Source organism: Artemia sp. Qi Xiang Cuo, chromosome 11, assembly GCF_049724085.1.
Source record: "Artemia sp. Qi Xiang Cuo chromosome 11, ASM4972408v1, whole genome shotgun sequence".
NCBI lineage: Eukaryota > Metazoa > Arthropoda > Branchiopoda > Anostraca > Artemiidae > Artemia > Artemia sp. Qi Xiang Cuo.
In genome coordinates this window covers 51,866,069-51,879,355 of record NC_142804.1, presented here as the reverse complement: position 1 = coordinate 51,879,355, position 13,287 = coordinate 51,866,069, and the positions used below count along the sequence as shown (strand labels likewise).

The 13,287-nt window shown below is 32.5% G+C and overlaps 1 protein-coding gene across 2 annotated transcripts in view; it reads right to left on the bottom strand.

Annotated features, from left to right (window-relative positions):
• gpp (DOT1 like histone lysine methyltransferase grappa) overlaps positions 1-10,914 on the bottom strand; it is an 81,061-nt gene extending 70,147 nt beyond the window's left edge. For both annotated transcript variants that reach the window (XM_089096879.1, XM_089096880.1), the window contains exon 1: positions 10,781-10,914. In XM_089096879.1, the coding sequence (XP_088953005.1) occupies positions 10,781-10,870 (90 nt within the window). In that variant the 5' untranslated portion in view covers positions 10,871-10,914. The remainder of the gene's footprint in view (positions 1-10,780) is intronic.
• Between the last annotated feature and the right edge of the window lie 2,373 nt (positions 10,915-13,287).

Genomic DNA, 13,287 nt, shown 5'->3' with positions numbered 1-13,287 from the left:
TGGGTATTTCCTGTATAGTATTTCCCCGCTTTTTTTTCTTCTTTTTTTTGCATTCCATCCAAATTTATATGTCTTTTTTTTATTCAATATATTTTTCTGATTTTATATATATATATATATATATATATATATATATATATATATATATATATATATATATATATATATATATATATATATATATATATATATATATATATATATATATATATATATATATATATATATTTAATCCTAATTTTCAATCTCTTTTCTTCGTTTATATATTTTTTTTCAGTTATTTTTGAAATTTCCTATTAATTCCCCTATTTTCATCAATATCTTTTGATCCAGTTTTTTTTTTTTTTTAAGTATGTTCTTTTTCTGTTTTTTTTATGTGCCTTATAATAGTGTCTTATTTGTTTTGTTGACCCTTTAAAAGCTGAGCTTCTTGGGCGTGTATAAACTTTAAGTTTGTAATTGTTTTGTTTTTAGTATTAATAAATTGATTGATTGATTGATTTCACTCTAATTTTATTTTTATTTTCAATACTGTAAGAACTGGAAAAGAAAATATTTGTAAAATAATTTGTTTGCAGTGAAGCGCCAATGAAGCAGTAGGCTTTTGGTTTTTATTTACAGTTAAGGAAGACGACAGTATCCAAACTCCAGTTTTTAGTAAAACTACATTTGTCTCGGAAAACTTTAGTAGGGACTAATAAAATAAATTGAATGTTTGGTGTATAAAGATATTAATTGCTGAAAGCTCATCAGTTCAAAATTTTACTATAATCGTAATATTTATTTTCAATATCAAGTTCAAAAGAAAATATTTGTAATAAAATTGGCTTTCAGTAAAGCACCAATGATGCAGTAGGTTTTAGACTTTTACAGTGAGAGAAGGAGGCGATACCCAAACTCCCATTTGTAGTAATTTTTGTTTGTTTCAAGCTTGATTTGTATATTCAATTTAGGTTTCACTCGTTTTAAGACTTGTTTATTCACTTACATTAATATCTATTGTATGTTTGTTAGCATTGATTGTTTATTTAATTTCTGTTCGTTTTAAGTTTCATTTATACTTCAATAGCAAAATATTTTTTGTTTGTTTTAAGCTTGATTTTAATATTCAATTTAAGCATTGCTTGCTTTAAGATCTATTTATTCATTTATATTATTACTTGTTGTATGTTTTTTCCTATGATTGTTTATTTAATTTCTGTTCGTTTTGGGTTTCATTTATTCTTTAATAGTCTAGTCATTTTGAGTTTGAACTTTAACAGGTATTTGTATCTGCTGAGCTTAAGTTTAAAATGGCCTTTACTTTCCTTTGAAAAACTTATTTTTCGGAAAGTTTTTTTTTAATTAATCTGAAAAACGTCGATTTTTTTGCTTTTGCTTTGAAATCACTTAAATATATGTTGCTTTCAGTAATGCACAAATGACACTCTAGTGATATAATTGGGGTGCAAGGGAGAAGACTTCCCAATCCATATATCTAGTAATTTTTGTTGTTTTGAGGTTGAGTTGAATATCAGTTTTATTTTTAGTACACTATAAGTTCATTATTGGTTTCGTTTTTTTTTAAGCCTGACCTCTGTTTCTCTTAGCTTTAATATCTGTTATTTTTTTTAGCTATAATTGAGGCAGAATGGGGAAGATTTCACAGTTCATATATCTAGTAATTTCTGTTTGTTTTTACTTTGAGTTAAATATTAGCTTTATTTTTGGTACATTGTAAGTTCATTATTGGTTTAATTTTTTATTAAGTCTAATACCTGTTTCTTTTTTTGTTCTTTGTTCATTATAATTTCTGATAGTTTTTTTTTGCTCTGCTCAAGACATAGCTTTGCCCTAAGAAAAAAAGTTGTTTTTATTTAATTTCTGAAAAAAAAAAACAAAGCAAATGTGGATGGACATTTAATATACATACTGATATCAATTCCTGAAAGTCTTAGTAATTCTGGATTTATTAAAATCTAAAAAAGGGAAAACATTTAAAATGCATTTTGTTTTCAGCAAAGTATTAATTATGCAGTAGTCTTTAGAAGACTTGAGGGGTGTCAGCCCTACTCCTCTTGGTTTCTGCTCATTTGAGATTGATTCAGTTATTTAGCCTACTATAATTTCAGGGTTTTTTTTGTTTATTTATTGATGGTGATTCATGTTAGTTTTATGCTTGGAAAATTATCTTACTTTATTTCTGCCTGTCTTTTGTTTAATGTGGCTCATTACTTTCTTCTATGGACAAAGTTTCCGTAGAAGAAAGTAATGAACAAACTTTGGAAAACTGGGAAACTTTTTTGATGGAAAATGTTTCTTAAAAATTTTCTGTTTATTTTTAAATAACCTAGTCTTTTTCATTGGTTAAAAAAGAGTATTCTAAATGTTTTCAGTTTTTCTCTACAAGAATCCAGATCTTGGGTTACATTTTATATTTTGGACATTTTTAATATTATATGCCCTTTTGAAATTCTGGAGTTGAAATTTGAAATTATATTTTGCTTTATTTTCACCTCAACTTTCCCTGAAAAATAAAACTTCTTACTCTATTATGTGCCAAAAACATTCTATCAATTCTATTTTGACAACGTGGGTACACTTACACCCTTTTGGTTTAGTTCAATAGTAATAGCAGAAGTAGTAATAGTAGTAGGCCTGGAAGTTTCAACTTAATACCCTAAGTCATTCCTAAGATATTGCTGAGAGTTGTTATTGACAACCAGCATGGAAACAGTGCCTTTTGTTTAGTTTTAAAGCAACATAAACTTTCCCTGATAGTTTCTACTTTATACTTTTTCCAAGTCCTTAGATATCCTGCCTGCAAAACTTGACAATCTGGTGTATTTTGACCACCAAGATGCACTTAAACTATTTTGATTTAGTTCAATAGTAGTACTAGAAGTACTAGCAAAAGTTTCAGCTTAATGCCCTGAGGTGTTCCTGGGATATTGCTAATACACCCCTTTGATCACCCACATGTACATAGTGTTTTGATTCAGTTCAACATTACCCTTGCCATTCCCCAAAAGTTTGACTAATAACCTTACCATTAGAAATAGTAGTAGCCATTTTAGCACAAGTAGTATAGTAGGAGCATTGGGAGGAGTATCAGTGATGAAACACTGTAAATAAGGTAACTGTAAATAAGGAGCAATAAAGCTCAATAGTAACCAACACTACAAAAAAGAATTGAATTTTGATGGTAACTCCAAATATATAAAATGCATCAAGATTAATGTTACCCATCAAAAGTTATGAGCCTGAGAAAATTTGCCAATTTTTTGAAAAAGGAGAGAACATCAAATAGTCTAAATGAAAATTACACCATCAGAGAACCCTACTACAGAGGTTTCAAGCTCCTATATACAAAATTGTAGAATTTTGCAATTTTTTGCCAGAAGAAAGATGTGGGTTTATATATATATATATATATATATATATATATATATATATATATATATATATATATATATATATATATATTTGGTTTGATTGTGTGAAACCAGTAATACTAGAAGATTGTGAGAGGGCTACTTTGATTGGAAATCAAAAGTTCTAGTGCTCTTTTTGAGAGACCAAAGATATTGGAGGGTAGCTAGCCCCCCTTGCACACCCTATTTTCCCCACATTCACCTGACTAAAATTTTGAGATAGCCATTTTATTCATCCTTTTTGAAAGATCTAATAACTATATCTTTGAGGATGATTTGACCCCCAACAGTCCCTGGGGGACGGGGTGCAAGCTATGAACTTTGCCCATTGTTTACATACAGCACTGGTTATTGGAACGTATACAGACATTTTTCAGGGTGGGGGGCTATGTGTGATGATCTTTCCATGGAGGAATTTTAGTTGTGGAAGGTTGGATTTCCCAGCATTATTTAAAAAATTATATGAAATTAATAAAAAAAAAGTTTTTTCAACTGAACATAAGGAACAACATTAAAACTTAAAACAAACAGAAATTAGCATGTATATGAGGGGGTTGCCCCCCCTCAATACCTGGCTCTTTACGCAAAAGTTTTTAGAACCTTAAAAAAAGTTTATTATTCTAATTAAACAGCCCTTGTGTTTCAAGAGCCATTCTTAAATAATTGAAAAAAAAGTCAAACTTTAGCATAAAGAGTAAAAATTATATGAAATTAATTATAATTAATTTCAACCCCTCATTTAAATTATAATTTTTGTTTGTTTTATGTTTTAGAGTTGCTCCTTACTTTCAATTGAAAAAACTTTTTTTTAATAGCAGTAATAGGATCAGTAGTAGTAGCAGTAATAGTATTCACACTGTGCCTTTTAGGTCCAATTGAAAATCTCCTCCTCATGGCATGATAGTTTCAACATAATACTTTAATCCATTTCTGACATATTGCTAATATGCCCTTTTGATCATCTGCATACACACAGAGTATTTTGATACAGCTCAAGTTCCCCCAGCAGTCTTTGAAAGTTGTAAATGGATACCATTAGCCTTAGTAATAGCAGAGGCAGTAGTATACTGCTACTACTACTTGCATTTGTACTATGCACATAATGCATTTTTATTAGCTTCAACATCCCCTGAAAGTTTCAACTTAATACTCTAAGCTGTTCTTAACTGCTGATATGCCTTTATGACAGCCTGCACACACATAGCATGTTCCAATTTAATTAAAAATACCCTTGAACATTTCCTGAAAGTTTCTCCTTAATGCACTCAGCCTTAGCAGTAGTATTAACTGAAGCTGTAAAACTATCAGTAATAGTATGCATATAGTAGCCTACCTTTTGGTTGGTTCAACATCCCCCTTAACATGTACTGAAAGTTTAAGCAGTCATTGAGGAGAAGGACCTGGGGTCATTATTGACAATGAGTAAAAGTTTCACTGCCATGTACAAGCTCAAGTTTCACAAGCAAACCAAGCCCATGGGCTCATAAAATGAACATTCACCACCAAGAAGACATGTTTGATTATGAAACTATATAAAGCCATGGCCCATCCTCAACTAATATTTTACATAACCCTAGCTTCTCCCAACTGTGAGATGGATGCTAAGGTACTTGAGTGTTCAAAGAAGGGTGACAAAGCTTATCCCTACATTGCAAGACAAATCCTACAATGAATGTCTCAAATCACTCAACTCTCTACTTTAGTATTAAGCAGAAAAGAGGAGATGTAATAACAACTGTAAGTTGCTAGAAAATGACCTCTTATATGAAATTTTTACCCATCCCTCTCAAACACCACAAGAGGACACACTAAGAATCTGCAGGCCCCGCATTGCATCAAGCAAGAGTGCAAACAGTTCTTCTCAGTCTATCTGAAGCCACTATCCAGTCTCAAACCCTAGAAGCAAGTCAAGAAAAGAATCAATCAAGACTGAGCCAACACTGAACAGAGGCTGAACTGGGATGACAGTTTACAACCTAGAAAAACCACCAGCAAGATTTTCTACAGGAGGTCCAACACCACCTTATCTCACTGCACATGCAGTTTAAGGTAATTTAAGGTATATGATTAGCCTTGCTAGTAGCAGTAATTGTAATAGCAGTAGTAGTTACATGCTCATTGTGTCTTTTGGTTAATTCAAAATCCATCTCATCATACCCTGAAAGTTTAAATTTAATGCTCTTAGCTGTTAATAAAACATTGCTGGTACTGTATTCTTTTGACAATCTACACTCTCATATTGTATTTTGATTTAGCCCTCCACACTTTTAAAAACCAGATCATATATTCTTTTTGAGAGGCAACTTTAATATCTACTGTAAATAGCTTACCACAGTCTTTTAGAGAGGCAATTGAGATTTAAAAAATAAATAAATTGAGATCCTGCTATAAATAGAAATACTGGATGTATTTCTATAAGCCCAATTTGCAATAACTTAATATTAAAAGATTCAAATAACATTTCACCTCAGATTAAAGTAAACTTGCATTAATACTAAATAAGTATTCAACTTTACTTAAACAGCAAGCATTAACATAGGGTATATCTTAATTGAGATTTCAACAAAAAGATGTACCTGCTCTTCATTGATTTTGAAAAGGTGTTTGATTCTATTGACCGAGATCCTTTATGGAAGATTCTAAATTATTACAGAGTACCTGATAAACTAGTCAAAATGATAATGGCACTTTATGAAGATAGTGAATGCTGCGTTTGCACAGAAAATGGGGACACGTGTTTCTTCAAGATAATGTCTGGAGTCAAACAAGGTTGAGTACTATCCCTGTTCCTGTTTGTCATTGTAGTAGACTATATTGTACGGCAGTCTTCAGGCTGTGGAGTGAAGATTAGCAGCCAACAGATCTCGGATCTGGACTTCGCAGATGACGTTGTTCTTCTCAAAGAAGCAAAACAGCAACTGCAGCTGCTACTCGACGCCATAGATGAAAAGGCCATGAAAGTGGGGCTTGCAGTGAATGTCAGTAAGACAAAGAGCATGGCCACATCTGACTCCCCGCTGATACTAAAATGCAAAGATAAAGCAATTGACAAAGTCAAAGAATTTAAGTATCTTGGGAGCTGGATTGAATATGATGGTGAAATGGCTAATGAAATTAAAAGGAAAATTGGACAGGTGACATCAGGTTTTATTGAATTGAAACCAGTTTGGCGCAGTAGTAAATACTCTCTGTGCTGAAAGCTAAGACTCCTAAATAGCAATGTGATGTCCATCCTCCTCTATGTTAGCAAATGCTGGAAATTAAACGTCCAACTGGAGAAATATGTCCTAGCTTTTGAGAACATGTGCCTTAGAAGGATCCTCAACATATTGTGGCAGGAAAAGGTCACCAACATAGAAGTCCATCAGCAAACCGGTCAGCCATCAGTTACTGACCTCTTGATGCATAGGAGATGGACATATCTTGGTCACGTCCTTTGTATGCCAGAGGATTGACTCCCAAAAACAATATATGAGTGGTGCCCCAAGGGGAGGCGGAAAAGAGGTCAACAAAGACACACCCTACAACAGCAGTACAACTGGGACCTGAGAAGTGCAGAGCTGTCTTTTAAACTTCAGTGAGAGGATCTCACGGCTGCAGCTCAGTTCCAAGATGTCTGGCGAGGCTTTGTAGATGCCCTATGAGCCATTCCTGGTTCTGTAAGACCTAAGGTCTAATATGTCAATTACCTTAATTTGAACTCGAGCAAAGCAAGGTCCAATCTGTTCAATGGGTATATAGACTTTTTGTTCTTTTTTCTGTGTTAATAATCTTCACTTGTTTTAGACACTCATTGAAGAGACAAGAATTTCCTGAACATTGCCTACTTCATGAAAATTTCAGTGATGGATGTCTAGTTACTATGATAATGACAAACGGATGGTAATCATGGCTTAATAGCAAAGAAAACTAAACTGTGCATATTCTATTTAGTTTCTTAACTATGGAAAAGTCTATAGGGGGAATCTTTCTCCTCCCCCCTCCCTCACCTTTGAAAAAAAATTCTACACATGCTCAAAATAATATCAAAAGTGAAAAGAGCAAAAGCTGCAATGGTAACTTTTAGTTTTTGATAATTCTTACTTATTATCATGATTTAACCTTCTTTTTATTTAAAGAGAGTTAATCTATTTTATTCAATACAAGAATTTTTTAGTGTAACCATTGACTAACTACAGCCACATTATGATATTTGTGTTTTACATACAAACAATAAGCCAAATCAGTCAATGAGAGTTCAAGGAAACTATTTCTTTTTTTAGCATGGGAAAGCAGGGCTTCTAATAGGCTGGTTTATTTGGCATTGTCAACAAAATACTGCATGAAACCCCAGCTACAAGTAACTTGCTCTTTTGTAAGATATAAAGGAAAACAAACTAGTTTAGATGGACTATTCATGTCTTTTGACATGATTGTTTTTTACATTGGTGAATGATAATGCAGAGTTAGAGGGTCTCTACCTACCACAAATTGATTTTTCTTGTAGTTTTTTTTTTTACAAAATTGACCAAATTTCCCAATTTTGTGAAATGTTCAAAGTTTTCAAAAATTATGATTTTCTAGAGGCCTTTAGAATATTACTGTTTTAAAAATTTTTGTTTCAATTCCCATGTAGAAATCAGTGCTTTTTGCATGATGAATAGTTTGGAAAAAAAATCTGAAAGATAATTCCTTAATTTTGCTTTCACTGTTCATATTACCTTAAATCACATGTCCAGCAAAATAAGGTGGTGATGAGTTTATTGTAGAACATCTCACTGATGGTGTGACATGAGTATGGTTTGGCATCCCAGGTTGGCCAGCACTCTGCATTGGCCCAGTCATGATCAACTCCTTTCTTGAACACATTTATGATTTGTGACTTATCTTTGACTTAAGGTTTTGGAAACATAATTATAATGATTTGAGAAGGATTATCATCTTGTATTTAATAATATGCCTTTTTTTTTAATTATGTCTAATTGAGAAAATGCTTCTCCCCTCTAATTGTATTTGTACTACATAACTGACAAAACAAAAAAATAGTAAAATAGAGAAAAACAAGGATTATACAATCCAGTGAAAAAAAAATTTTCACTGGCTTGTATAATCCTTGTTTTAAGTCATAAGTTCCTGACTTTCAACACAGGAGACTATGTCCTAGTAGAACTCTCACATGCCCAGGGGAGCTCTCTAGTGAGTTTCTTGTATTTTTCTTGGTTATTTTATAAAAAAAAATCCCAACCAAGAAATTAAACTCAGGGCCTAATTTGATCTGAGACACCCCCAAGCTCTTCTTGTGTCCAATCCCTGTATGATCCCCCATCAAGAAAGACATATTGAGTATCTCTTCTCCCCTCATCTTTCTCTAGAAAAGGTACCTGATTACCATATGGTATCAATCAAGAAAAATGATGGGCTACCTCTGGGAAGAAAATGCTCCCTAGCAATTAGAAAAGTAATTTTCTCACTTACAAAAGTGAATTATTAAATAGCTTTCTGCCAATATGGATCAATAGATTTATTTTTCCCATCTGTATTTGCTGCAAACCAAATCCTGCAAAGATCAAACCAGACCCTTATTCTAGGATCTCTGATTACTCCTGTATCTATAAAAAATGCTAAGTCTTTTAAATATAGCGTTTATTGAATTGATCTTGCCATAGAAGAGGCAGAAATAAAATCAGACTAACTCATTAATGAGATCAAAGCCATTCTTAGGGGGCTACTGGGCCAGAAACCCAGTTGCCCCCTTTGAAATTCCCACTTTGATTGGACTTTTTTGCTTGTATTTGAGTTGCAATGCAACTAAGTTTTTCCAGGGCAACACTGACCCTAAGAATGGCTCTGAATAGAATAGGTAAGTGTAAAATTCTACTTTTGGCTATCTTTGAAAGTGGTTAGGTTATGAAAATGAAAATTTCAGGGATGGATTAACAGACTAAAGTATGCCCCAAGAAGGTAGGCTATTTTGAAGGACATACCTCTACTCCTTCTCAGGAGGTTCCTGACCTTTAAAATCTGAGTGTTATAAAAGTGAAACCTTGCAAAATATATCTTCTACTTAAATGAAGTACAACAAAATTTTCAGCTTCACAACTTTGCTTAATTTTAATTAATAAGGTTTTAGAGATATGTAAATATATTTCCTAAATTTTGAAAAAAAAAACATTGATAGGCTACAGCTGAAAATTCTACTCAAATAAAAGGAATAGCATTTTCAGAACTAGGCCTAAAGGCAGAGAAAAAGAAACTTATAACTGAAAATTAAGGTAAAATGTTTTGTCAAATTTCAATAGATATAGACCTGTTATGTAGGCAAATTTCAGGACCCTCTAGAGGGAGAAAAAGTGGAGGCAGGTACTTCAAATATACCATCCCAGGATTAATGGGTCAATTTCTACCAAATCATATTATTGAGTTAGGAATAAAGTGAATATACTATTCAATGCCTTTTTTTATGCTGATTATGAATATAATAATCCTTTCTATTGGAAATGAATTTCAGCCCCCCCCCCTATATAGTCCAATTCCGGGTTTGGGTAGGTTAGATAAATATAGCTTCTGGATGGCGATATATAGGGGGGGCTGAAATTTACTTGCGATAGAAATGATCACTATAGGCTATTTGTAATCAGCATAAAAAAAGGCATCAAGTGGTATATTCACTTTGTGCGTAAGTCAATAATATGATTTGGTAGAAATTTACCTATATTTTAGCCTGTAGACCCATCCCTGAAAGTTTCATTTTCCTAACCTAACAACTTTCCAAGATAGCCAAAAGCAGCTAAAGTTGAATTTTGCCATAGCTAAGAAATAGCCATACATTTAAAATCATAATCTTATCCTGAATCCAACATTGTGAAGGTTGCAATTAGGCCTAGGTTATCAGATTGGGAAATAGAATTGAGTGGCATACAATTGTATTTATCTCTCATCTAGCAACAAAATGGGTAAATATTTACCAAATCATATTATTGAGTTACAACTAAAGTGAATATACCATTCAATGCCTTTTTTATGCTGATTACAAATATAGGCTAACAATCATTTCTATCTGAAATGAATTTTAGCCCCCCCCCATATATGTCAATTCAGGATATATATTTGCACATTTGGGGTGGGGATTAGGTTAGTTTAGGGGGGGCTGAAATTCATTTCCAATAGAAATGTTTATTATAGGCTATTCATAATCAGCATAAAAAAGGCATCAAGTGGTGTATTCAATTTATTCCTAACTCAATAATATGATTTGGTAAATATTTACCACAAAATGTAAATTAAAACTTAAATTTACTCTTTAAAGTAACATAATATTTTTCACCACAAGCCTAGGCCTATGATCAGTTTTTTTTTTGTCAAAAGCCACCAACTTAATCCATACAGACCTTTCCATGACCAAAATTTAATGGCCAAGCATAGATAGCAGGTTCTCCTCCAGCGGGGCTATGGAGCTTCAGTTCAGCCCCTTGAGCCATGTCCAAAAAAAATGAATTTCAGCTTTTACTATTGACCGTTTTCCTTCATTTTGCTTTTTAAAAGTTACGCTATATCTTCTAAAAAGGACAAGTTTAGGCAAATCACCGGACCATAGAGTATAGATAGATATAATAGATCGTATATTTCAAAAGCCCAATAGCCATATACACACAAAAATTTATGAAAAATAAAGAAATCACAACAGAACAAATTACGAAACACACATTAACATGATACATAGCGAAAAATATCTTATGGTAAAATATCGAGAAAATAAGTTTAATTCCATATAATTAATAATAATTAATTGTAAAAACTTTTCCTTCCTTCTAATTCCTTCTCTATGTACGCACCAATACAAAATATTGTGGTTGGATTACTACTTTGTAAAATTTTAGGAAGCAGCAAAACAATCCCATGTAAGTAATTTTCCCTTAAATCAGAGAGCACCGGGCACTTTCGGAGAAAATAGTCCAAATCTTCGTCCTCATCCTTACAAAGAGAACACATATACCGACCATCAGGATGTACTATCCCCCTGTCGAACACCATTTGCCTGCTCTGGATTGGAAGGCAATTCGCCCTAAGCTGAATCCATCTACATAAAATCATAGCCGGTAAATTGAATTTAAAATAAATTTCCTCTCCAAAACTAGGTTTAACCTGATTATAATGATTCAATGTAGCAGAATTTAAAACCAGCCCTTGCTGATACTATAAAAATGTGCCGATACTATCAATTTGATTAAACAAAAAAAAATTAAATGAAAGTGAAGAGCGACTATAGAACTTGAAGCGAACAGAAAATATTTCATCTATAAGGGGGCGTTTCCTCCTCAATCCGAGGTCTTTGTGCTAAAGTTGTATAGTGACATGCTGAAATCATTTATGAGTAGAACAAATAAGTCTAACACAACTGTAAAACAACTGTCTTTTAAGACATTTCAGCGGAAAACGATATTGTTTAAGACAAAAGTATCCGCATCAGATCTTCCATCCTTGAAATAATGTGAGGAATACTTTTTATTCTATTCAAATTCCCCATGTATTTAATTAATGACTCTTAAGGTATCGGGGACAAAATTTCAACTTTAGCGTAAAGAGCAACAGTTAAGGAGGATGAAATCCTCTCAAAAAAGGAATAAATTATGTTTATTTAAAGTTTAAACGTCACAATGTATGTTTGTTTTAAAACCCTAACCAGGGTTACTCCAATTGTGATGGGGGCTACTTAAACCTTAAACCGATCAAACTTCAAACCAAATATAACGATTGCAGAGTAACAGCCACAGACAAAAAGTATATAATACATAAATTATATATTCTGTAATACTATTACATACTTCTTGTCTATAACTTCGTCTATATATACTTCTTGTGATAACTTCGATTAAAAGAAAAGCTCATTTAGCATGTTTGGTATTCAAAATATACAATAATTGTCCGAAAATAACTATTGTCTCCGTAATAAGAGCTTTTTCCCTCTTAGTATTTATAGTAAACGCCTCCTCCGATATTATATATATATATATATATATATATATATATATATATATATATATATATATATATATATATATATATATATATATATATATATATATACTATTACTACTGGCTATTACTATTACTATATATATGCCGACTGACTGACCGTATTCCAAACAGTAGGCTGTACGAAAAATGTGGTTCAATCCCTCTTTCTAGGGCTATAATAAAAGAAAGGTTGAGATTGCTAGGGTATGTTTTGCTAGTGAAGGATGACAGAAGTAGTGTTATATCAAATAAAGAAAGCGGGCCCATAGGACATTACTGTGTTATCAAACAGTTCGTGGTAACGAACTGTAAGTAAGGAGCGACCCGGCTCAATGGTAACCGAAACTCTAAAAAACGGGATTTTGATACCAATAGATACATCAAAAGAATCAGATTTTAATTCTGATTTCAAATATATAAGTTTCATTAAGTTTAATCTTACCCATCAAAAGTTACGTGCCTGAGAAAATTTGGCTGATTTTCGAAAAAAGGGGGAAAGACCCCTAAAAGTTATAGAACCTTAATGAAAATCACACCATCATATTCCGCGTATAATATAACCCTACTTTTGTGTTTTAAAGCGCCAATAAAAAAAATTTTGTATTTTTCATTTTTTTTCCATATGAATTTTAACGTTGGGGTGTTTTTTTGTTTTTTTGTTTTTTTTTTTTTTTTTTTTTTTTACCCAGGGGTGATCGTAAAGACCCAGTGGTCCAAAAAAATCGTGGGAGGGCTCATTGGAACGGAAATTAAAATTTCTATTGCCCTTTTTAAGTTACCAAAAAAATGGAGGGCAACAAGGCCCCCTCCCACGCTCATTTTTTTCCCAAAGTCACCCGATCAAAATTTTGAGATAGCCATTTTGTTCAGAATGGTCGAA